This window comes from Dipodomys merriami, unplaced genomic scaffold, assembly GCF_024711535.1.
Source record: "Dipodomys merriami isolate MVZ:Mamm:240054 unplaced genomic scaffold, mDipMer1.0.p SCAF_40, whole genome shotgun sequence".
NCBI lineage: Eukaryota > Metazoa > Chordata > Mammalia > Rodentia > Heteromyidae > Dipodomys > Dipodomys merriami.
Genome location: NW_027205604.1, coordinates 10,386,876 through 10,411,239, shown reverse-complemented (window position 1 = coordinate 10,411,239; position 24,364 = coordinate 10,386,876). Strand labels below are relative to the sequence as shown.

Genomic DNA, 24,364 nt, shown 5'->3' with positions numbered 1-24,364 from the left:
AAAAAGAGAGAGCAATTACAAAGTTGGTGAAGAGATGACCAAGAACAGCTTATTACTGGCTATTAAGATGCACTTGTGGCTTACAAAGAGTAAGGACAAATAGCTTTCATGATTACAAAAGGAAAGTATTCAAATTAAGCTGCTTCAGAGGTCTCTGGCATCTTCCAGTGTCATTCAGTAAGTAGTAATTGTTCGTGCATTTGACAGGAAGACAGGAATCACTACCTAGCCCCTAGGTTTCCATACTGCCCTCTCCCATGCCTCCATCCCTTTGTTAAATGATACTGGGATAATACTCCTTAGTGCACATAGAACTAAGCACCTCAAAGCTTCTCAATGAAAATCAGAATTGCTTTAAAAGGGCTCTGAAAAATAGGTTTGCTCCATTTAACATTAACCCTTTATTAATACTGTAACCTAATAGATTGGGCATTTTATGATGAAAAATATTAGCCAACTATTTTTTCTAAACAAGGAAAATGTAAATATACACAAAACAGAATAAAACAATGAAGATTTGTTTTTACAGGCAAGAAGACAAATTGTCATCTAATCCATCTCTTTGCCATCCAAAATATGTGACCACATAACCTATAATGTAGAATGCCAGATTTATGGTATTTTAATTTCTACTTTGAGCTGAAGTTTGATGACTAAATCCACAATGCTCACCCTTTCTCATCCCTCACTTACCTTTCCAGTTATATCTCCAAAAGACAGAACTGATTCATTGGCATCAAGAGGATCGTACCAATAATCCATGCAAATTGGTGTTCCTTTCAGGCCTTGAACTTTGTATTGACAAGGAAAGTCTTCCTTGGATAGTAGATCATAGAAGCAAATCTCTTTAGTTGTAAAAGCTACTGCTATCTAAAATAGCAGAATAGAATAGTGTGAGGCATTTGTGGTGTATTTTGTAGACTCAATCTACAAAGCAGACATGCAAATAAAATTAAGAAGTCAGACCTCATCCATTGAGGGTCCTTGATCATATTACACAAGTATAGAAGGGCTGACACAAATATACTTTTTTCTAGCTTTTTCTCCATGAGGTAGTCTAACAGCCTTTCTCTCTTATTTCTACTTTACACACCCACCAGCATCTATGAGCCATAGCAATTTAAAGGACTAATTACATTCAAAAGAGATACAGAAAGCTATAACATCACACAAACACACCAAAAATTTCACTAATGATGTTTTATGAAATAAGCAGTCATTCACAGAAATCAATTCGTTTTTAGACAACTGTGTAACTTATTCTAAGTTATATAAAATCATAAAAGGTCCATTGTAAAGGACCTTTGCTGTAAAGGTAAACGATTTAACGGCACAAAAGTGAATCAGGACAAACTGTCCTTGTAGGAGTCTGCCTGTTGGATTTGATAGTCGAATACTTTAACTCAGCTATTACAATTATGTTAGAAAGAAAAACTAAAAGGAACAATACCTAAATAAAGGAGCAAGGCCTATAATGCTAACTGCTCAGGAGGTAGGGATCAGAAGGATTGAAGTTAGAGGCTAGCTTAAGTAAAAATCCCACCAGACCCTATAATCAACAGAAAAATCTGGATGTTCTTATATACACCTGTCACTCAGCTGTAGCAGAAAGTGCAAATAGGTGAATTATTTTCCAGGCCAGCCTGAGCAAAAAATGAGATCCTGTCTCAAAAATAGCCAGAGCAAAAAGGGCTGGAGGCATGATTCAAATGGTAGAGTGCCTTTCTAGCAAGCATGAAGCTGTGAGTTCAAACTTTAGGACTTCCTCCAACTATAAGTGTGTGTGTGTGTGTGTGTGTGTGTGTATGTGTGGTATTCTACCAGATTATTAATAAATTTGTATAAATAATTTTGCCAATTATCTGCTTTTTAATTGAAGTACTGACTTCATTAGACTTAACGTATTTACTGACAAGAGAACATTTGCGTTCTCATTTTTCTAAGAGTACAAAATACAGACCAAAATCTGTAAGAATTGAAGAAAAACATTTTAATGATAACTTGACTTTCAGTAACAGACAAAGCAAATGGGTAACTGATCACAAAGAAAATAAAAGTCTTGAAAAAAAAACCGATTAGGTCTAACACACATTAATAGGACATTTCACCCAAGAACAGCAAAAGACACAGTCCTCTCAGATATACCATGTATTAGGGGATTTTCAAAAAGTCTCAATATTTGTGAAAGATTTGAAGCTATGTAAATTACCTTAGCTGAAAACAATGGTATGCAATTAGGCAACAATTTATCTGGTACACATAAGCCTATCTAGGCCTCACAGAGGAAAGATACAAGACCATCCTGGGACATCTTAGCATCCCCAAAAGCAAGAAAGATTTCAAAGAAGTCAAAGAATCTGGGGCTGGGAAGGTGGCTAAGTGGTAGAGTGCTGGCCTCACATGCATGAGGCCCTACGTCCGATTCCTCAGCACCACATATGCAGAAGAAAAGGCCAGAAGTGGTGCTGTGGCTCAAGCGTAACCTTGAGCTGAAGAGCTGAAGGACAGCTCCTAGGCCAGAGTTCAGGCCCCATGAGTGGCCAAAAAAAAAAAAAAAACAAAAAAAAACGTCAGAAGCTGACTTGTGTCTAAAGATGATACACTACTTGGTATGGGAGAATACCAAAGTGGATTGGGGAAAAAATGCCAATGTTTTTAATTTATGCATTTTTAATGTTATTGATAACAAAAATGCAACAGTACTCAGTGTTCCCTGTTAGAGGATACCATAAAAACACTTCATTATTTTGAAAACTGGTAAATAAAAATGAGGAACTGGGCACTTATCCTGCCTTTGTTATGTAATGTGTAACTCATGACAATTAAATGAGAGAAATACGTTGCTTTTAATAGAAATGTTCCAGATTGTAGAGGCAAAGGAAATGATGACATGAAGATATCATCTGTCAACCTCTAATTAGTGATCGATTATGAAATAATCAACAATAACTGATGTTATCCTAAAACTAGAAAGAACGAAGTGTTCTGTACTTCCTGATTGAAGAATGCATGCTAACCTGTTCCAAAAACACAAACAAGTCTGAAACTGAACAAGACTTTCAACTTGACGACAACTCATTTGACATATATTTAACAGGTAAATGTGTGCACCCCTCATATAAGCAGCAAAATCCAGATATGGGAAACGCTCGGGGACAGATACAAAGTGTCTATCAAAAACGTCAACTTCAATAGCCAGAAATAAAACCAGAAAAAATAATAAATCATGTAGATCAAAATAGTCATAATGACTAGAGTGTAGCTCAATAGTAGAGCAATTACTTAGGATGCATGAGGCCTTGGATTCAAAAGAAATAAAAAGAAAAGACCACAAAAAATACAATTCAAAAGATAACAATCTTACTTAGATCTTAAGACACTCCAGGAGACTGGATATATGACGCTATAGTTGATGACATTAAGGATTTTATTTTTTTTTTTTTTTTACAGTTCAAGGATTTGAATTTAGAGCCCTATGCTTTAAGTCACATTCTCTTCTACTGATCCACAACTCCAGTACTATTTTTGCACTTATAACCTCTAAGATAGGGTCTCACTTTCAGCCTGAGTATGTGCCTAGACTGTGATCCCCCTATTAATATCATCCACTCCACCTAGGATGACAGGTTCATACCACCATGCGCAGTTTCTTCCACAGAGATAGAACGTTGCTCTGGTTTCTGCCCTGGTTCCCCTTCATCTTAGCAAAGCTAGGATGGAGGTTTGTGTCATGAAAGCCAGCAATTATTTGTTAATAATAGGTATGGCACTGGTATTTTTGTTTTGCTAAGAACATACTTTATAGAAATGCAGAAGCATTGACAAATGAAATGATTGGATGAAGCTTTAGATGTCAATGTGGTAGACATAGGGAAAACAGACTAGCAATGGTTTCAGTGACCCAGGGCATTCCAGGTTCTACAAACTGTTCTTTAAGCTTGTATATATGCTCATGAAGCAGTTCAGCATAAACTTTACCATCTGTGTGACATAAGACATGAGTATATGGATTTTCTTGTCCAAGTATCGTGGTTCACACCTGTTATCTCCGTTACTCTGGAGAATCATGGTTCAAGGGTTAACAAGGCCCCATTTCAACTAATATATGGGCAGGGTGGTATGGACAATATAAAATATAAAGCTAGCCAGAGCAAAACCACAAGGCCCTATGAAAAAAACAAAACTAAAGCAAAAAGGGCTGGGGCATGGTTCAAGTGGTATAGCACCTGCCTAACAAGTACAAGATCCCAAGTTCAACCCCCACAATGGAAAGAATATTAATTCTTTAAGCTACAACTTCTACTACAAAGTTAGTTTCTTTACACCATCTTTCCTTGGTCAGGTGAAGATATTTGGTCTAAGTCAGACTGATAGAGTTTCTCTTTACATTAAGCTGTCCCATGCCTCTCTGCTCTGTGTGGGAGTCACCAGTCTGCTACAAACTTAACTTGCCAGTTAGCAGTGCTGTGGGAATGCATTTGAGACAGAGCTAAGATCTGAGCCATTATCATTTCAAGGCAGCAGGGAACAGCTTGGGAAACCAAGGAGTTCATTTGCCTCTACTTCCATTTCCTCCAGAACAGATAACCTGCACCAGGAGTCAGCCAGATCTCACTCCAAGTGTTACACTTGAGACTGATCAGGAACCCTGCCTCATTATTCCCCCTGCCCTAGTCCTCATTTTTCTTTTCATCTTATCTAATTTTATTATTACTGTTTATTATTATTATTATTATTTACAAAGGAGTTTAGAAAGACTTAGAAAGGTTTCCTACCTTGTTTACATTTTCCAGAGACACCAGACTTGTCACCCACAGATGTTTGAGCTTGGTGGCATCTGATGTGATAGGAAGTATTTCTTGGAGCTTTAAATTCTCTCCCCAGAGCCCTAACAAACCTTCTTTACTGATAGTCAGGTAACGACTGGAACTTTTTAAGAAAATTACTTTCTGAATGGTGTCCTTGTGTTTTCCAGGGAGGAATTCCAGATCATTCCACTGAGGAACCACCATTGCCTTGGTCCGCTCATCTTTCTCATAAAGAGATAACAGAATAAAGGAAGTCAGCTTGTCCCAATTAATAAAGCCATCCCGGGCCACATCCACTTTGTCAAAGAGCTCCCCATATTCTTCCTTGGTGCCCCAACCAATGGTCTCTGTCATCCTCTGCATGAATTCATCTCTGGACATACAAATGGTTCTCTTCGGCTCTGAGGACTAGATATAGAAATAAATAAATAAAAGCAATAGTGAAAACAGCATAGGTTCAAAGGCATCGTGTTAGCCAATATCAGACTCTATCAATAATTCTAAGAAAATTGCCAAGAACTTGTTCAACCACTTTGGAGGTTCCTCAAAAGACTCCACATAGAGCTACCCTATGACCCAGCAATCCCACTTTTGGGCATTTACCCAAATGATCACAAACAAGACCACACTAAAGCTACCAGCATGACTATGTTTATTGCATTAGTTACCATAGCTAAGATATGGAACTAACCCAGATGCCCCTCAGTAGATGAATGGATCAAGAAAATGTGGTATATATACATAATGGAATTCTATGCCTCCATCAGAAAGAATGACATTGCCCCATTTGTTAGGAAATGGAAAGACTTGGAAAAAATTATATTAAGTGAAGTAAGCCAGGCCCAAAGAAACATAGGTCCCATGGTTTCCCTTACTTGCAATAACTAGTATATGTCTGAGACGAGCAGAAAAGGTCAGATAAGTTGATGTTAGGTGAAATGAACCCCAAGATAAGTATTCAAATGTTTTTTTTCTTTCTTGCAATTGTTTCTAACATATTTATAAGATGATTTCTTTGTTGCTTTGTATGACCCTCCCCCACGATATAACCCCTGCTTTCATTGTAGGTGATGTTGGTATAATTTGTGGAGGGGAAAGGAAAAACAAACCGTTTAAATGGGGATCCAAGTGGACCATTGCAACAATGAGAAGTACAAGTCATAATGTTGAAAAATGAACTTTACAACTTTGGCAGGGCGGGTGAAGGGGTGGGGGGAGATGGGAAGGGTTGGGAAGGGGAAACAAAGGAGGAGGCTACAATGCTTGATAATAAATGTACTCATTACTTTGCCCATGTAACTGTAACCCCTCTGTACGGTATTTTCACAATAAAAAATTAAAAATTAAAAAAGAAAAAAAGAAAATTGCCAAGAAAAATGTTAGCCTTTATAAAGGTACTACAATTTAATGAATAGGGACTAAGGAACATATCATTCACAGGACTAGAAACAACATCCTTAATTACAAAGTCCTTACACTGAAAGAGGGAAGCAGAAGAGTTAGAAAAGATGTGTTCATGAAAGGAGAGGTCACAGAGGTATGTAGATATTAACTAATAATCCAAAAGCCTCTTGAACCAGAAAAGGAGCCTCCAGAAAGAGGATAAACATGGAGACACCTGAATTTGATTTATGTAAAATCCACTTTTGAACATATGACCTGCAGAGCTGTAAACTCATAATTTCATATATTTAAGTTATATTTAAGTTTGTGCTGATTTGTTATGTCAGGGGCAGGAAACTAATACAGACATGATGGGAAATAGATGAATCCTGAATGTGGTTGAATACAACCAGTAAAGTTGTAACACCACGAATTTTTCATTGAAGCAATCCCCTCATGTAAATAGGCCCTTCCAAAGAACAGAAAAGGCACCTGGCTTTGAGGCTGGCTTTCCTGCTAATGTTCTATGCAGTGTCTTGTGCATACTCAAGTAGCAAATGCTGAGCCACTGCTCCAAGGGAGAACATGAGGTCAAGTGTCTGTAACCCTCTGGTCACCCCATTTTAATAATCAGCTGAACACATAGTGGTGTTTCACTTGTACTCTGTTGAAAGACACTTTCTTTCATATTGTTGCTAATTCATCATAATTGAACTCAGGGCCAACTGTATTATGACTCATACTGAAAGAGACCAACATATGTATTTTCTCCAATGTCACAGCTTTCTTGAACTTACAGCATTTTACCACTACACTTGGGGGCCATGTGAATCAGAAAAAATCACCAACAGAAATAAATAAAGACCAGGACACTTCCTGGCAGTCTAAGAACTAAAACAAGCTGACTAAGTGCCTGTCACCGTCTGCTACCTTCCTCTCCCTCATCTTGCTATTGGGAAACTTAGATTTTAATATGTCTTCATATGTCTGTGAATGACTATCAGTGCCATGACTATAGATGCAGGGTTTGCAAATCAATCTGGGGAAGCAGGCATGTTGACAAATCCCAATGATGACTAATGAAGAAGGACTCTATTTCACATAGGTAGGTAGCTCAGTATTGACAGATTGATTCGTCCATTGAGATTTGTGATGAGTTGTTAACATTTCCTGCATCAGAAACCAAGGCAGGAGACATGGCACAGGGGCCCGCATATTGTTGAATGGATCAAACAAATGTAGGCTCATCCCAGGCCCAGCCAGTAAGTGAAAACTTCCAGCTAGCTATATCCCCACCGAAAATCAGTTTCCCCATTACTGGTATTCACTTATTACTTTTTCTGGGTTAAGTTTTAAAACCCATGTGTTTGTCACCTTTGCTTAAAGCTTAAGAGTTTGCTTAAAAAGATAAAAAAAATAAACAAAAAAGATTACGTTTTAAAAATCCTAACTCGGCTGGGCACTGGTGGCTCACACCTGTAATCCTAGCTACTCAGAAGGCTGAGATCTGAGGATCAAGGTTCAAAACCAGCCCAGGCAGGAAAGTCCATGAGACTCTTAGTCTCCAATTAGCCACCAGAAAACGAAACATTGAGCTGTGGCTCAAGTGGTAGAGCAGAAAAGATCAAGGACGGTGACCAGGAACTGAATTTATGCCACAAGATCTATTAAACAAAAAATCCTAACTCATTTAAAAGTATGGTATTTCAATAAACAATGTGATCTTAAGTTTATAAATTCTATTTTATAACAAGTTGGATAAATTAATGAAATATTTAATTAAACTACCTAATCTTTTTCATATAAGCTTAAAAGTACAAATGCATTCTTTTTTTTTTTTTAACCACCTACCTGAATTCTCCTTTCTTCAATTGTCCTTACTTAACCTCCAGGACTAGATTTAATTCAATCATTCCAGCTTACAGCACACATCAGGCTTTGGAAGGAGAGTGTGGGATAGTGAAGCTGAACTCCACCACAGCGTGCAGTTATGGTTTCTAAATAGGAATCATGATAACTCACTCTTGGGACTGCTTTAAGATTAATTGGTAATTTTATGTCTGCGTAGCCTATGAGATAATTTAATGTGTGTTTAGCCCATTTATACTCAATAAATGTTAATTCCCTTCAGAAGGGTTTCAAGAATATTAAGGACTCCATAAATTGAGTCATCATATTGTTAATGACTGTTCTCTGAGAATTTAACTCGTGTGTGTATGTGTGTGTGTGTGTGTGTGTGTGTAAGTGTAAATAATTCTTGACTGAAGTAAATTGATTTTCTCAATAAGAAGTGGCTCATTGCTAACTGAGTGGTTCTAAGATACTTCTTGGGAGATCGAATATGTGTAGGAGATGTCCCAAAGAGGATAATCGGAAGCTCTTTTATCTCTCATCATTATCATGATGGTAGTTTTTTATCTGAAATTAAATAATTATACATACTCTTTCAGAGCCACAAGAAGCACAATTTGGAAATTTTTCTAAGATAGTCTGTTGCCAGGAACCTTAACTGTTTCCCATATATATATAAGACTGACATATTATGTGTGTATATGCATATGTGTGTATAAGTCTTATTGTCAGCCACTGGGGGTATTGCTTCATTATTTTAGTACTCACCTCACAATTCTGGGCAGGAGATAACTCCATAAAGAAGAACCTATGAAAACACATCGGTCTAAAAATAACTGTTCATGTACCATGACTCAGTTGTTATAAACTGATTTTGCATGAGATTTAATATAAGGTGGCGAAATAATTTGTCTTTATCTTTGAAGTTACATACTCATACATATACATGTATTTAAATGAGGACTAATTTAGTTAGCATCTGGATTTTTATGTCTGAATTTGTCATCCAACACATGTATACCTTTAGGCCAGTTATCACCTCTCAGGGTTTGTGTGAGACACTGCTAAGAAAATCTGCATAAGAAGCTATCTTTACATTAACTTGCTCCATTCAATATTAATTGCTGTTCCTGAAGATATGTCCATATCAAGTTAAATTCACAAGTATGTAGGACAGGTATAAAAGAAACCAGAATTTAGGAAATTTAATTTTCTAAATTAAAATAGAGCACAAAATCATTCTCATCCCTCTTCATGGAAAGTTTTATCATTATAGCTTTAATAAAAAACCTTCCTCTCAGCATAAAATGTGTTCCAACTTGAGCATAAGCCTTTCAGATAAGAATTACCTAATGTTATATTTATAGAGACAGACTTTCAATCCTATTAGTCAATATTCTGTCTGGTCTCCTTGAATTAAAAAGGTAGTACTCTGGCCTCTCTTAGAATAACTCTTCTAGTCCATATGAAATGTAAGTTTGCAATTGTAAAGCATAGTTTTATGCAGTTCTTATAAAATAATTTTTGTAAATTCATTGTTACTGTTTCTTTGTAACTATTGGGTAAGAAAATTATGAATTATTGTCTCCAATTGTTCTTATGAGAATCAGACAACTGACACTCAGGATGTGGTTGGTTCCCTTCGAAAACAAAAGTTACTCTACCTCTGGTGCTGACAATCAGATCTAGAGCCTTAGTATGCCATAATCCCTGCTGTTTGGACAAAGGTCTGCCTGAGTAGTTGAGGCTGGAACATTACCTATGTAGCCCAGGCTGACACTGAACCCTTGATCTTCCTGCCTCTGCCTCCTAAGTGCTGAGATTAAAGCAAGTGCCATCATGCCTGGTTTTGCACATATTAGATGATTAGAAACATGTCTGCAGGACTCACATTGAAAGAGCATCATGAGGGGCTATTACAAAATGAGTTGCTTTCCTGATTTCAGCCTTGAGCTACCAGCACAACGTTTATTGCAGCATTATTTCCCATATCTAAGATATGGAACCAAGATGCTCCTTAGTAGATGAATGGATCAAGAAAATATAATATATATATATATATATATATATATACACAATGGAATTCTATGTTTCCATCAGAATGACATCACTGCATTCATAAGGAAATGGAATGACTTGAAAAAATATTAAGCCAGAACCAAAGAAACATAAATCCCATGTTTTCCCCCCTTGTAATAATTAGTGTCTGTCTAGGATAGTACTAGTAGATGAGCAGAATAGCTCAATAGCTATGGACATATGACCATATAAGAAGACGCTACGCAAAATGAGCTCCAAGATATGGAAATAGGAGGTTTTTCTTTGTTGTTGTTGTTTTTAATGTACTATGTGATTTCTTTTTTCTTTTGTGTTTTTCCCCCTATGGTTTATCCCCTGTTGTCATTGTATTTGCTTTTGGTACCCAAAGTATTGTATATACATTTATCTGAATAAGGGAAGGGGAACAATAAAAGAGTGAGACAAAGGACAAAGGGCGAACCAACGCAACAGTGATACTCACAAGACAATATGTTGAAAATGTACTGTAGACCTTGGTGAGGGAGTATAGGGGGGAGGGAAAGAGTTGGAAACTGAGGGAGGGGTAACAAATTTGACAAGAAATGTTCTCACTACCTTATATATGTAACTGTAACCCCTCTGTATAACACCTTGATGATAAAATTAAATTTTAAAAAAGAAAGAGTATTATGAAAATCATTTTCTTCTGCCTGGAAAAGTTTTTCCGCATTGCTCAGTTCTAGTGAACTGTGTTTAAGGAAATTGCAAGCTTTGAGTTTTGTTAAATTTAGGTTTCTTTTTTGACCCAGGAAAACTGGCCATTTGTGTGTGTGTGTGTGTGTGTGTGTGTCTGTGTGTGTACTCCAGAAGTACACCCTTTTTAAAATTAAACTTTATTCAGACTTTTTTTTGTCCTTAAGATCACAATTGAACCGGAAACATTTGAATTTAGTAATCAAACTTATTTTAAAAATACTTTTTAAAGTATTTATTTTTAACAAATATCCTATGCTTAGAAAAGAAAGTACAGAGGAAAAAAAATAAAAATATTCCACATTTATCATCCTTTCGGATACTTTTCTAGACAGAAATCAAAATGACTATGTATTGTTTACCAAGTAGTGCCTTAATGCATTAATCATTCAGATTGCTTTATCCACTTAAGTTATACCATGACGCCATTGTTCTTTATCTTCCTAATAGTCTATGGAGAGGACACAAGGTTATTTATAACATTCAACAATCCCCAGTGTATTACTGTTTCATATAACATAGTCCTACACAAACATCTTTGTTTGATTGCATAATTCATTCCTGAGGAAAATAATCCCTAAAAGGAAAATTTCTAAGACAAAAGATATGCATATTCTAATAGCTTTTCATGGTATTGTTTTATCGTAAAGGTGATATACACAGGGGCTTCACTTACATAAGTAAGGAAATGAGTATAATTCTTGTAGAAAATTGTTCCCCCTCCCTCATTTTCTCCCATTGTCCCTCCCACTCAACTCCCTTCCCCCAAATTGTAAAGTTCATATCCAACATAGTGTCTTGTGAGTATCACTGTTGCATTGATTTGCCCTTTGCCCTTTTTCACACCATTCTGGGATTCTGCCTCCCATCCCCAAATCAGATAAACTTATATACATTATAAAGGGTACCAACAGGAGGTAAACCAAAGAGAAAAATAAAGAAAAAAATAACTTCATATAGTATACTAAGAAAAAAAAACCTTCTTGTTTCCATATCTTGTAGCTCATTTCAAGTAATAAAATTTTATATGGTCATATGTACATAGCTGTTGAGATATTCTGCTCATCTGCTAGGACTTCCTAGACATTACTAATTATTAAATGAGGGAAAACAGGCAGCCTTTGTTTCTTTGGGTCTGGTTTACTTCACTTAAGATTTTTCCAAGTCTTTCCATTTCCTTATGAATGGGGTAATGTCATTCTTTCTGATGGAAGCATAGAATTGCATTGTTCATATATATCACATTTTCTTGATCCATTCATCCACTGAGGAGCGTCTTAGTTGATTCCATGTCTTGTATAGTAAATAATGCAGCAATGAATGTAGTTGTGCTAGTAGCTTTAGTGTGGCCTTGTTTATGCTCATTTGGGTAAATGCCCAAGAGTGGAATTTCTGGGGCATAGGGAGCTCTATGATTAGCTTTTTGAGGAAACTCCATACTGCTTTCCAGAGTGGTTGGATGACTTTACATTCCCACCAACAATGTAGTAGCATCCAATTTTGGACATATCCCCACAAGCATCTGTTATTGTTATTTTTCTTGATAATGGCCATTCTAACTGGAGTGAGGTAGAATCTCAATGTTGTTTTGAATGTCTTGTCAAATCCTCCTTAAAAAGGTTGAACCAATTTACATTTCATCAACAAAACATAATGTTGTCCATACAAAAATGAAAACAAACAAAAAAACCTCACCAGGTTTCAGTATTGCTCTTAAGAATCATCAATTATGGATACAAAGTAGTTCTTGTATAACCCTATGTGGTTTTAAAATAGCAATACATTCTTATTATTTATAATTTTCTTAAAATATTTTCTTCCTTTCTTCTACGCTGTAATTACGGACTTATGTGAAATAAGAGTATAAATCCTAGGTTAAAACTATGGAGAAAGGAGCACCCAATTTGGCCAGAACTTTGAATATTCTTCTCCGTCTTCAAAGCCTGGGAGTGAGTTTGGATATCATTGACCTAACATCTACAGCTCTTATCCATTGGTGAATATTTGCTTCCAGATCCTAGAATTAAATGCCAAATGGTGATAACCACCCATCCATCCATCCATCCATCCATCAGTCTATCCATCCATCCATCCATCCCCCTACCCATTCATTCCATTGACTCATTAGTATACAATGTACCACAAGAAAACAATATGGGCTAGATTTATTCATTTGATGAATACTTATTAAGTGTCCTTTCATGGCAAATAACATCCTAAATGTTTAGCACTCACTTTGAACAATACAAACAAGATCAGTTTTCAAATATTGTTACTTCAGTGAGGGCCTAGTTGTGCCAGTCATGACAAAAGACCCATGGCCCTAGATTACCAGGAAGTAATAATACCATTAATATCATATCAACTATTGCTTTCATTTTAATCGCAATGAGGACTTTAGGCTTGCTGAAACAACCCAAACATCTAAGGAAATCACATCATTTGCAAAGGAATAGAAGGACCTGGTGGGGGGAACATGTTAGGTGAAGTAGGTCAAGCCCAGAGAGGTAAGGGTCGCATATTTCCCTCTGTATATGTGGAAACTAGATTTAACTTTTAAACTTACAAGCAAGTATGTTGGGTCATAGGCAAGTGTACAGAAACATACAAATTGAAATACAGCGATTTAGGGGAAAACTCAACCAATGTAAGTCTTTTGAAAGGCAAAATCATAGCTCAACAAAATAATAAACACAGAATAGGTTGAATAGGTCGGGGTGGGGTCAGTGAGCTGGGGTAGAGAAAGGAAGAGGAGAAAGGAGAAGAATGCAATAACAAATCCAATGTACACTGTATAAAATTAAGAAAAGTGAGGGAAGGGGTGGATTGGAATGTCCCAAAGGGGTGACATTGATCAATATGCATTATGTTTGTAAACTGCTTTGTTGAATAGCAACTGCTTTGTACAACTGCTTAAAGATAATAAAAATGTTGTTTTAAAAAGAAATCGTACAGGAAGCAAAACTCTTTTCTTTGTCAGGAAGTTTCATGCTTTTGATTCAGATCATTAGAATTCTGCAATGCATCCTGTTCTCCACATGAGAAACATAATTTATAATAGGATCACACAATCTTGTTTTCTCCAGGACCTGCTACACTTCTCAACCACTTCTCCAAAATTAATATTTCTTTTGTCAGACATGAGGCGTGATTTTTGGGGTAATGTTCCGTGACAGTTGAGTGAGTATACAATATCAAAATGTACCCTTTCCCTTCTATCTCTGTAATTAAATTTCAAATTAACATGCTGCTTTCTCATGCTCCAGGCTGCTGGGCCTGCCTCAATTTCCCTTGGTCATAAACTGGCTATGAATATGTATTAGCATTTGCTGTCAACGCTCATGATCATCTTCTGGAGCAGAAGATTAGATCAGTTATTTCAGAGCAGATGTACCAGTTTTTATCACCCCTGCAATTTTCATCTTCCAATGCACATTCATGAGCGACTGAACAAAAGCGCAGTAGACACCAGTCTGCCAGCCAGGGCTCATCGCACTGCTTTTTCTAGCTTCAATGGCTTTGGTTGGTTTTAATTTGCTTTTACACCGTGTTAGCAATGATTCAAGAACTCACAAATTCAAATGGAGTTAAAGTGTCCTGACTAATATTTACACAGGCTCCTGAAAACACTGAAACTGAAACTTCAGAATGAACATCTCTCCAGCCAAAAATGGAACAACTAAGTTTCCAATGAAGTAGAAGTGAATTGAATGGAATTGTAGCTACAGGGGAAAGCAAGATCAATACATCTATCTTCATCTCTTAAATAAAGATGATTGTAATCCTTTAGTTTACTCTTGGGTCCTGGAAGTTTTCAATTCTCTGTACTAGGTCCCAAATGAGCTCACTCACTGTCATCTCTTTTGCTAAGCTGACAAGTGGGATGAGGGAGCTTCATGATAATATATAAACATAGATAGATAGATAGATAGATAGATAGATAGATAGATAGATAGATAGATAGATAGATAGATAGATAGATAGATAGATAGATAGATAGATAGATAGAGTGTGCATGCATAGGCTGCTCTTAGAGCTTGATCTCAGGGGCTGAGCACTGTCCCTGAGCTTTTTCACTCAAACCTAGTGCTCTACCACGTGAACCACCATTCCACTTTTAGCTTTGGGGTAATTAATTGGACATTAAGAATCTCATGGACTTTCCTGTCCAGCCTGGCTTTGAACTGCAGTCCTCAGATCTCTGCCTGTAGCTAGAATTACAGGCATAAGCCACTGGCACCCAGCCTTAAATAAATACTTTTAAAAGAACTGTTATCTACTTGATGAAAATCATAAGATTGGGACAAGAATTTCCTGTATCCATAAGATTATTAAATAATGGCATATTGAACCTAGAAAACAGTTTAGATTGTATATCACACCTTCAAAAATGAAGGAACTCTGGGGATGGGTTGAAGTAAGGTAGCTAGAATGGAGAGTTTCTTTTAGAGTCAATGAAAATATTCTACAAGTAGTTGTGGTAAAAAAAAAAATACATAATTGAATAGATTAAAAAAACCTGGATTGTATGCTTCAAATGGGTGGATTATTTGGCGTCTCATAGTCCAATACAGTTATTTAAAAGAAATGAAGAATCTGAGGTCCTTGGTACATAGGTCTGACTGCATGCCACTAAAAATGCATGCCAATGGTGATTGTTATTTAGTTCTTCCTTCTTGATAACAAGTGTCTTCTCTGGTCCCGTTGTGGCTAAAGTTCAAGGTTAAAATATTTCCTCAAACCAAGCATTGTATCTCATGTCTATCATCCTAGCTACTTGAGAGGCTGAGAAGAAGATCACAGCTCAAGGACAACCCAGGCAGAAAGTTTGCCAGACTCCATTTCAGCCAATAACTCAGCCCAGTGGCATGCATCTCTATCATCCCACCCATGGCCAGAAGAAAATAAAAATAGGAGGACTAGAGTCCAGGCAGGAACAGTGACCCTGTCTCTCAAACAAGTACAAAAATGGGATGGAGGTGTGGCTCCATGGTAGAACACGGACCTAGTCATTATGAGGGCCTGAGATCAAACTTTAGTACCGCATGCGCGCACGCGCACACACACACACACACACACACACACACACACACACACACACACACACATATCAAATGCATTCTCATTGCTTCCACTGATCTAGGCTAATTGTAACAAGCAATTGTTAGAAAAGTGCACAAATGATTTGGAAAAGGCATGAAGTGACTGCTGGCCCCAAAATGGAACTTGCCCCCAAAGTCAGCACAAAGGCTCCTAGGAGTCTCTGGAAAGACAGACTTTCTTGGCGCACAATTCCACTTCCTTGAAAGCTGGCCATGTACTGTTTGCTATCAACGCCTGAGAATTTTAACAAGGCAAACCAAATCACCAAAGAAGTCCTGTGCCATGCGCAGTTGTGCCAGCTGCAAGGATGTGGGATTTGTCCATCCACTCTTACCTTCATGTGAGGACGTGACAGGGGAAGGGGAACCCGAGAAACTCCCCTGATTGGCTGCCATCTGAAATCCATGTTTTGATTGTGCTATGGGAGCTGGGAGCGAATACTCTCACTGCTGCTTTTGTTGAGCAGGAGATGGATTAACCAACACTGCTGAATACACTTTGTGCTGTAGAAGGGAGTTGAAGCTTTACCTGTTCACTTTCTCATACATTTCCATCAAGATGCTTTTTGAAAAGTCTTGTTGTTGTCAGTGCTGGGGCTTGAACTCAGGGCTTGGGCATTGTCCCTGAGCTCTTTTGTTTTTGTTTTGAGCTTAAGGCTAGCACTCTACCAGCTTGAGCCACAGCTTCCACTTCCGGTTTTGTGGTGGTTAACTGGAAATAAGAGTCTCACGGACTTTCACGGACTTTCCTCCCCAGGCTGACTTTGATTCATGATCCTCAGATCTCAGTCTTTCTGAGTAGCTCGGATTACAGGAGTGAGCCACCAGCACCCCACAAGAGTCACTGCACTGATGTTTTTTTGGTAGAAGTAGTTGATTATTTGCTGATTGTGTATCCACTCCAAGTTAATAGAGTACAGAGCCTGTTTTCTATTAGCTTAACAGGCTGTTTTGTTAATACTTTATTCTGGTTGATTCTTTTTCTCAGCACAGCCTCCCAAAGGAAAGTTACCTTGTAGCTACTTGGAGTCATGCCAAACAATGGCTGGGAAGTTGGCAGTCTACCTCTGAGCTTTGACTCTGCCCCATGAGGAAGTTGATGAAGTATATTTGAGTCACTACCTTTTTATGAGCAACCAAGAAATAAATACATCTACCCTACCCCCATGAACAGCATCAAATCATATCATGCTCTCAGAAGCACTTTATAAAAATCTTTTCACATTTGATAGGTATTACATCCTTATGCATTGTCTTCTCCTCCATTGATTTCCAGGGTTTGACTTCAGTTACAACAGAAGGCACACAGGCAGTAAAGGTGTTAAGGTATAGATAAAAGAACAAGAGTCAGATAATGAAAATAGTAGATAATTGTTTCCAAAAAATATAAATCAAGAATGGTTGTATCCGTTGAACACTAGATTTAGCTATGAGCTAAAATAAAACACAAAACACAATTGGGTACATGGCTCATAAAATTATACAGTGAATGATGCTGATCCATTAGAAGAGATGGAAGTTTTCTTAGCATTAAACTCTAAGAGAATCATGGATGAGCGGTTGTTTGGACACATACATCTGTATACTTCCCTTGTGATTAGAGCTGGCTGCGTAATTGAGTTCTATCCAATAGGATACAAGCCTGACCTTCAAAATTCTTCTCACCATCCTCTCCCATATTCCTCTCATTCCTAATGGCTTGATCATGGAAGACTTGGATGGCAGAACCAGAAAGAGCCTGGAGACCAGAATCCCTATTGCAAGATGTTTACCAATTAGAATTATCTGCTTTCCACTTTATTTGATCAAGAATGGATCTCTATCATGTTTAAACTACTAATGATGGTTGTGTTTGTCTGATTCGCACCCTGCAATGAAATACCTGAGGCATGCTTCTTTTGAAGTCAAGCTATGTTTATTTTGGCTCATACTTCAGAAGGTTCAATCTCACCATTTCATGGCCCCATTGGTCCAACAGCTCACATCATGAGCCAAGAAACAGTGACTGAGATGTTTAGGGTCATACAATCTCCTTTGGGGGTACAGACTCAATGATCCAAAGACTTCTCAGCAGGCCCCATCCTTTAAGAGTCCACAGAACCTCCCAATACTCCCTTTGTGGATACCAAGTCTTTCCCTCACAGAGAGTTCAATGTCTATATTGAAACCATGGCAACAGCCTTGCACTACACAATGTGGTGCATGAATAACAATGGACCCCATTCATGATGATGGTCTCATAGGGTATCATAGGATAATGTCATAGCCATCGAGCTTCTAGTGTAGAAAATTAGAAAATATTATTTTTTTTTTGGGTCCCGTCGTGGGCCTGAACTCTGGGCCTGGGCACTGTCCCTCAGCTCTTTAGCTCAAGGCTAGCGCTCTACCACTTGAGCCACAGCGCCACTTCCGGCTTTTTTTCCTGCTTATGTGGTGCTGAGGAATCGAACCCAGGGCCTCATGCATGCAAGGCAAGCACTCTACCACTGAACCACCTTCCCAGCCCCAGAAAAAATTATTTTTTTAAAAAACTAACAGTGTTATGTAACTGTAACCCCTCTGTACAGCATCTTTACAATAAAATAAAATTTAAAAAATAAAAAATAACAATGTTATTAGATAGCATAATATTCCATATTCTAATTAGCAATATTAAATACAAAAAAATTAAATTATATTCATAGACTTTCTCTCATTTTATGAGAAACGATTAAAATCTAAATGTTCTGAGTGAAAGGAATGAGTAATTGTACTTCCTTGATCAAAATGGTGATGTCTGGAGGGGAGGAAAGGATCAAGGAACAAGAACCACTGTGCAATTTGGGACATGTCCACTTGAGCTTGATCCCTGACTACTGTACTAGTAAACTGTATTGAGCAAAAAGAAAGTTGATCAAACTTGGGTTCTTCAGAAGTTGTGAGGAAACCTGACTTTTGGAAAGAGGCACAAATATTGGAAAGGTAGGAAAGAACCACAGCTAACTTTCTGAATTTTCTTACAGGCTAGTCTAGCTAGCAAGGTGTCAATCCTCAGTTTTTCCAGTTGAGACAAAGAAGTTCATAGATCCTGTTGGAGAACCTGTCTATAGGCATTTGGGGAATTGTATGTAGATATCAAAGATAAATTCTGGAATGCTATTCTTCAAGCACAGTTTTAGGCCTCTATAATCTCCTTCTGAACTTTCTGGGCATTTGAGGTAAGGTAGCACAAATGTGTGGTGATTAGATTTCATTCAGTCCCAAGTGATCTGTTCAAAGAATTCTCACTGCACAGTTTTTGGAAACTTCCTGCTAGGATTTTTGTTTTCTCACACTAAACTGTGTTGAACCATTTGACTTTGAGCATAAATACTTAATGTGTTACATGTTTCTGATAATGATATAAAAGTAAATATTGGTCAGAGCTTGGATAAATGGCAACATGCCATAGATAAAGTAGTGCCAGCACCTGGCTTTGAACCCACAACCTGAGCCAGGACACACATGCCAGGAAATGAAACAGTCAGTTGCTGGGAGAAGCAATTCAGGACCCAATCCAGACAGCCTAGCAGTAGAGGGCAAATTATCATCCCAGATCAAACAGGCAACAGACAAAGAATATCCTGACACCCAGAGATCAACAACAGAGCAAACAAGAAATGCTCATATACCTACATAGCTCATCATGCACAAGAAACTTTATATATATATATATATATATATATATATATATATATATATATATATATATATATATATATGTATATAAAATGGCAGTGGAGCCTTCCAAAAATCTCATTTCCTTTAGATAATAATTTTTACAACTCATCATTCCTATAAAATCAGCACAACAACCACTCTTTTCTATACTGTTGCTGGCTTTTGTGGTTTCTAAGAGAATACAAAACACAGTTGACATCAAAATGATATAAATATCCAGAGACCATGTCATTTCTTGAAGCATTTCAAGTTCTACAGGAAAGTTGAAGTGGCTATTATTGTGCAGTGCTATGAATAATGCACCTTTCAGTCCCTTCTGGCTGACAGAAGGCCTTTGACATCACTACTTGAAAAAAAAATGAAATTCACCTGTTATTTTTATCGTTCTTCTACTTGTGCAACTTCTTTGCGTCAAAGAAGAACATTAAGATATCAATTAAAATGCTTTGCTACTGATAAAATGTGAAACAAGAAAGGGGAAAATAATGTGTTTTTTTACTTTTCTATGAGAATATTTGCTTTTGCATCTTTGGTACTATTGGAGACAATAGCAAGTGTTGTTGGAAGTTTAATTTCCCTTAAGAAATACACACATTATGTTGGTATAATTTGCGGAGGGGAAGGGGAAAAACAAGTCGTTTAAATAAGGATACAGGTGGACCCGTTGCAACAATGAGATGTACAAGTTGTTATGTTGAAAACGAACTTTACAACTTTGGTGGGGGGGGGCAAGGGGAGGATGGGAAGGGATGGGGAGGAGAAACAAAGAAGGAGGCAACAACGCTTGATAAGAAATGTACTCATTATCTTGCCCATGTAATTGTAACTCCTCTGTACAGTATTTTCACAATAAAAAATAAATTAAAAAAAAAAGAAATGAACTTGTTATCTTGCCCATGTGATTGTAACTCCTCTGTATGGTATTTTCACAATAAAAAGAAAGAAAGAAAGAAAGAGATTTAAAAAAAAGAAATACACACATTAGAATCAAGACAAGTTTAGAGGTCATGTGGCTCAACCTCGACTAATTAAATATATAGTACTTCATGTCAATTGACCACTCATTCTATGAACCAATGGGTTTCTAAGTTCTTTCCTCAATCCTCCCAAAACTCAGCTATTCTTGTGTTACAACTAAAGGAAACTGAGATCCAAAGATATTAATTTGCACATAATCACAATGTATGTGGCAAATCTGTTTTTGCAAATCTTGGAAGTCTGATTTCTAGCTCTTCAACACCAACTGAGCATAACTTATTTATATCTTCATATGATGAAATGTAATTACTTGGATTTTCCCTAAATATTATATTAAGATTAAAAGGGTAAAGTATGTTTCACCGGGGCATATAAAATATTGCCAAATCTAAGGCTAAACATTCTGGTTTTTAACTTTTTATTATTTAAGCTCTATAATTATCTCTGCTGTATACAATCTGTGTAAAAGCAGAAGCAAACAAAGTAGAATAAAAGATACAGGAATCTGGTTGTGGAATCTTGTACAACTGTCAAGAGCATGTCTTTAGTTCCTGGACCACACATTATTGAAGAACAGCCATGGCTTCCTTCATGACAGATGGGCTGGCCTCCCCTGGAACTGTCTGGTTGTATCATCTCTAGATGTTCATGTTGTGCTTGCAAACCATGTTTATTCAAGGGCCTCCCTTCCCCCACAGGCTGCATAATTGCTTTGGATGGTTCCATTCTGTGGCTGTTGAATATGTTAAGAATGGATGGACTTTTTTCTTAAAAGCCCTTCTCTCAATTTTATAAAAAGCTATCGTAGACCCTCTATTTACAATGGAAGCTCTGAATCAGATTCTCTTCTCCATTTTTGGCCCATTAGTATCAGCTGGTAATTTCCAAGTCAGTGGTCCAACTTTGAAAGGTTTCATGCAAAATGAACAAATGACAACCAAAAAAAAAAATCTCCTTGTGACTGGATTTTCTAGTGTCACTTTGGCTGCTAATCTGTAGTTTGAAAAGATGCCCACCCTTCACCTTGGGGAGCAGTTTCACTCACACGACTATAATAACATTTGTTCTTTAATAGACACAAAAATTCAAATCCTCTGTGTTCTCAGCACCAGGACTAAACTGCCACATTTCTGTTCATTCCAGTGTCAAAGCTGTCATAATCTGCTGTTACATTTCCCTGATTGTCCGCAAGCTGTCAAAATGTTTGCTGTGTCTAGCAAAATCTGCCAGATTCATTTGTGACATTGGGCAGGAGTAACACTGAAATCTTTCAGAAAAAGAGGGTTAGATGGATGAATAGCAAATGCATGAAGACTAAAATGAGAACAGTATAAGAGACTGTCTTTGCTGCTAAATATTGTAGATTCTATTATTTTAAAATGATTGATAGAGAAGACAATATATTAATGCAGGTAGAATGTAAATAATTATGCAAAATGTAATGTTTAGCAGAGTTTAGATGGATAACTAAAAATTAAAATGTGTGCAAATTATGTCAATATAATTGTTAAGCTTCACATGTTGTTAATTTCTAGGTTGCATTCTGAAATGTTCCAAACCTGCTTCAAATTAGTACAGATTCTACTCCAAGCACCCACTGAGAACTTTATGAAGTTCTGATATATTTTAGCATCCATACTGAAGTAGAAAGGATGGAAGCTAATTTCTACTTAAATTCTACAGCATCAAAAGATACTTCTTGTCTATTTGAAACTAAAAATCACTTTGATGTATACTCTTCTTTATTCAGAGTTGCCAAATTTCATATGAATTGAAGGAACTTATTCATTTGTATTGAAATTCTTCGGGTATATTTTCCATATGGAATTAAAATGACACTGTTCTAAGATCAACAAGAAGTATGGAAGGTGGGCTTCTTGTATAGAGAGTATTTTCATAAAACAGATGTTCATGTTTACATTTGCCCAGTTCTATGTCAAATGGGAGAATAATTGGTTGATACTGGTGATTCCCTTAATAAACTCCTGTATTAGTGATTTTCCTCATTGATGTAATCAAAATACCTGAAAGAACTTCAGGAGGAACTCCTTCTTTGGACTTGGCATTTCAGAGCTTTTGGATCACAATTGCTTAGTCCTAGAGAAGAAATAATCTTCTCAATGCAGACAGGAAGCAGAGAGAGACAGAGAGACTGTGAAAGAGAAAGAGAGAAGGAGAGGCCAGGGACAAGATACTCACCCCCATAATTCATTTCCTACAACTTAGCACACTACCCCTGCCTCCTAAAATCTCTTTCAAATAGCATCACCAGCGGGGATCCAGCCTTCAACACAGAAGTCTGTGGGGGCCATTTCTTATTCAAACCATCACACCTGGCTTTTCTCCTTTGCAGCCATAGTATTTGCTTTCCCTCAAATACATTAATTTCTAAGAAATCACCATTCTGTAATGATGGTGCTATTCATGTGTAGTAATTTCGAACTAAATATTGGCGACCCCCAAAGAATTCAGCACATGATGTGAAATCCAGATCTGACGAGTTTCCACTGGTTACAAACCGTTTAAAAAGAGAAATCTCTCTCTGCTTTATTTTCAGGCTCTTGGTGTGCCACCCAAACCTTCTAGTCAACAAGCTCAGCACTTACCTCGAAAGCACTCTGTATTTTCTCAAAGTCACCCACACTGAGCCGGTTCTCCAGCAGGGTGGTGTCATAATCTTCAAACTCATTTTCACCTCCTCTCCTCTCAGAGTGCTTTGGCGCAGGCCGTGAGTCCTTAGTTAACTCAAGTGCTGTGTCTGGGTAAGTCATAATAGTTTCACCTCTTTTCAGCATACTTCAACTTTCTTTGGTTTTATTTTTGCCCCTCTCAACAGGTACCTTAGGAAAAATCAAAACTCTATTGAACAAAAATCCCCAAAACCAAAATCTCAAACCTTTGAGGGAATTAAGAGGAAAAATGTCCAAGCCCTGGTTGGCACTCTATGTTTATAGCAACTGACACCAAAACCCAACTCTGATGCTCATCTAAATGCATTAAAAAGGCAACTTCTCAAAATGCCTTTGGCTCCCCTTGCTTACATGAATACGTCACAGTTTCCAGCTGCGTTTTCTCATCTGAGGGCATTTGGTGGCACAACTCAGTGTTCCTTTACCAATGAAGGATCTGCCCCACACGGCCACCTTCCCGTCGACATGGTGGAGTTGTTTGTCTCATCTCCTTGATGCCTTTGTGTGTCTCCTGGCAACAAGCATAAAGCCAGCTAAAACTTCTCCTTTTCCTCCCCTCCACCACTAGTGAGTGACTGAACTGAGGCTTGAATGCATAATGTAAATGTCAGTTATTGGGTTTTTTTTAAAATTTAAGAGGAGGGCAGCTTACTCATTTTTATTAAAGAATTATGTAAAGACAACTTTTACAATGCATGTTATGAATTATGAAACAACATCATTAGTTGAAGAAAAGAACATGCAATTCTGCAATTTTAGGTTTCTCATGCACAAAAAAAAGTATGACTTATTCTTACATAGTAAGAGTCTACTTCTTACCATCTTTCTCTCTTTTTTTTTTTTTTTGAACTGCTACTTTCTGTTTACATTCAAGGTAACATATAATTGTGTTCTCTTTTCAAGGTATGTTTTTAAATCACAAACCAAGGACTGGGTTGTGGCTCCAGTGATCAAATGTCAGCTGAGCAAGCACGAGTCCTTGAGTTCAAACCTCAGTGTTATCCCATCCTACCTTAAGCAAGTGGCTGGTATTTTGTTTTAGAACTGCACAGTGTGGGGACTGGGAAAGTGGCACAGTGGT

General features: G+C 37.4%; 1 protein-coding gene across 2 annotated transcripts in view; it reads right to left on the bottom strand.

Annotated features, from left to right (window-relative positions):
* Nucleotides 1–23,742, bottom strand: part of Wdr49 (WD repeat domain 49) — a 115,049-nt gene extending 91,307 nt beyond the window's left edge. For both annotated transcript variants that reach the window (XM_069991944.1, XM_069991945.1), the window contains exons 1-4: nucleotides 23,635–23,742; nucleotides 23,200–23,433; nucleotides 4,776–5,216; nucleotides 694–870 (exon numbers count right to left, since the gene is read on the bottom strand). In XM_069991944.1, coding sequence (XP_069848045.1) covers nucleotides 694–870; nucleotides 4,776–5,216; nucleotides 23,200–23,388 — 807 coding nt within the window. In that variant the 5' untranslated portion in view covers nucleotides 23,389–23,433; nucleotides 23,635–23,742. The remainder of the gene's footprint in view (nucleotides 1–693; nucleotides 871–4,775; nucleotides 5,217–23,199; nucleotides 23,434–23,634) is intronic.
* Between the last annotated feature and the right edge of the window lie 622 nt (nucleotides 23,743–24,364).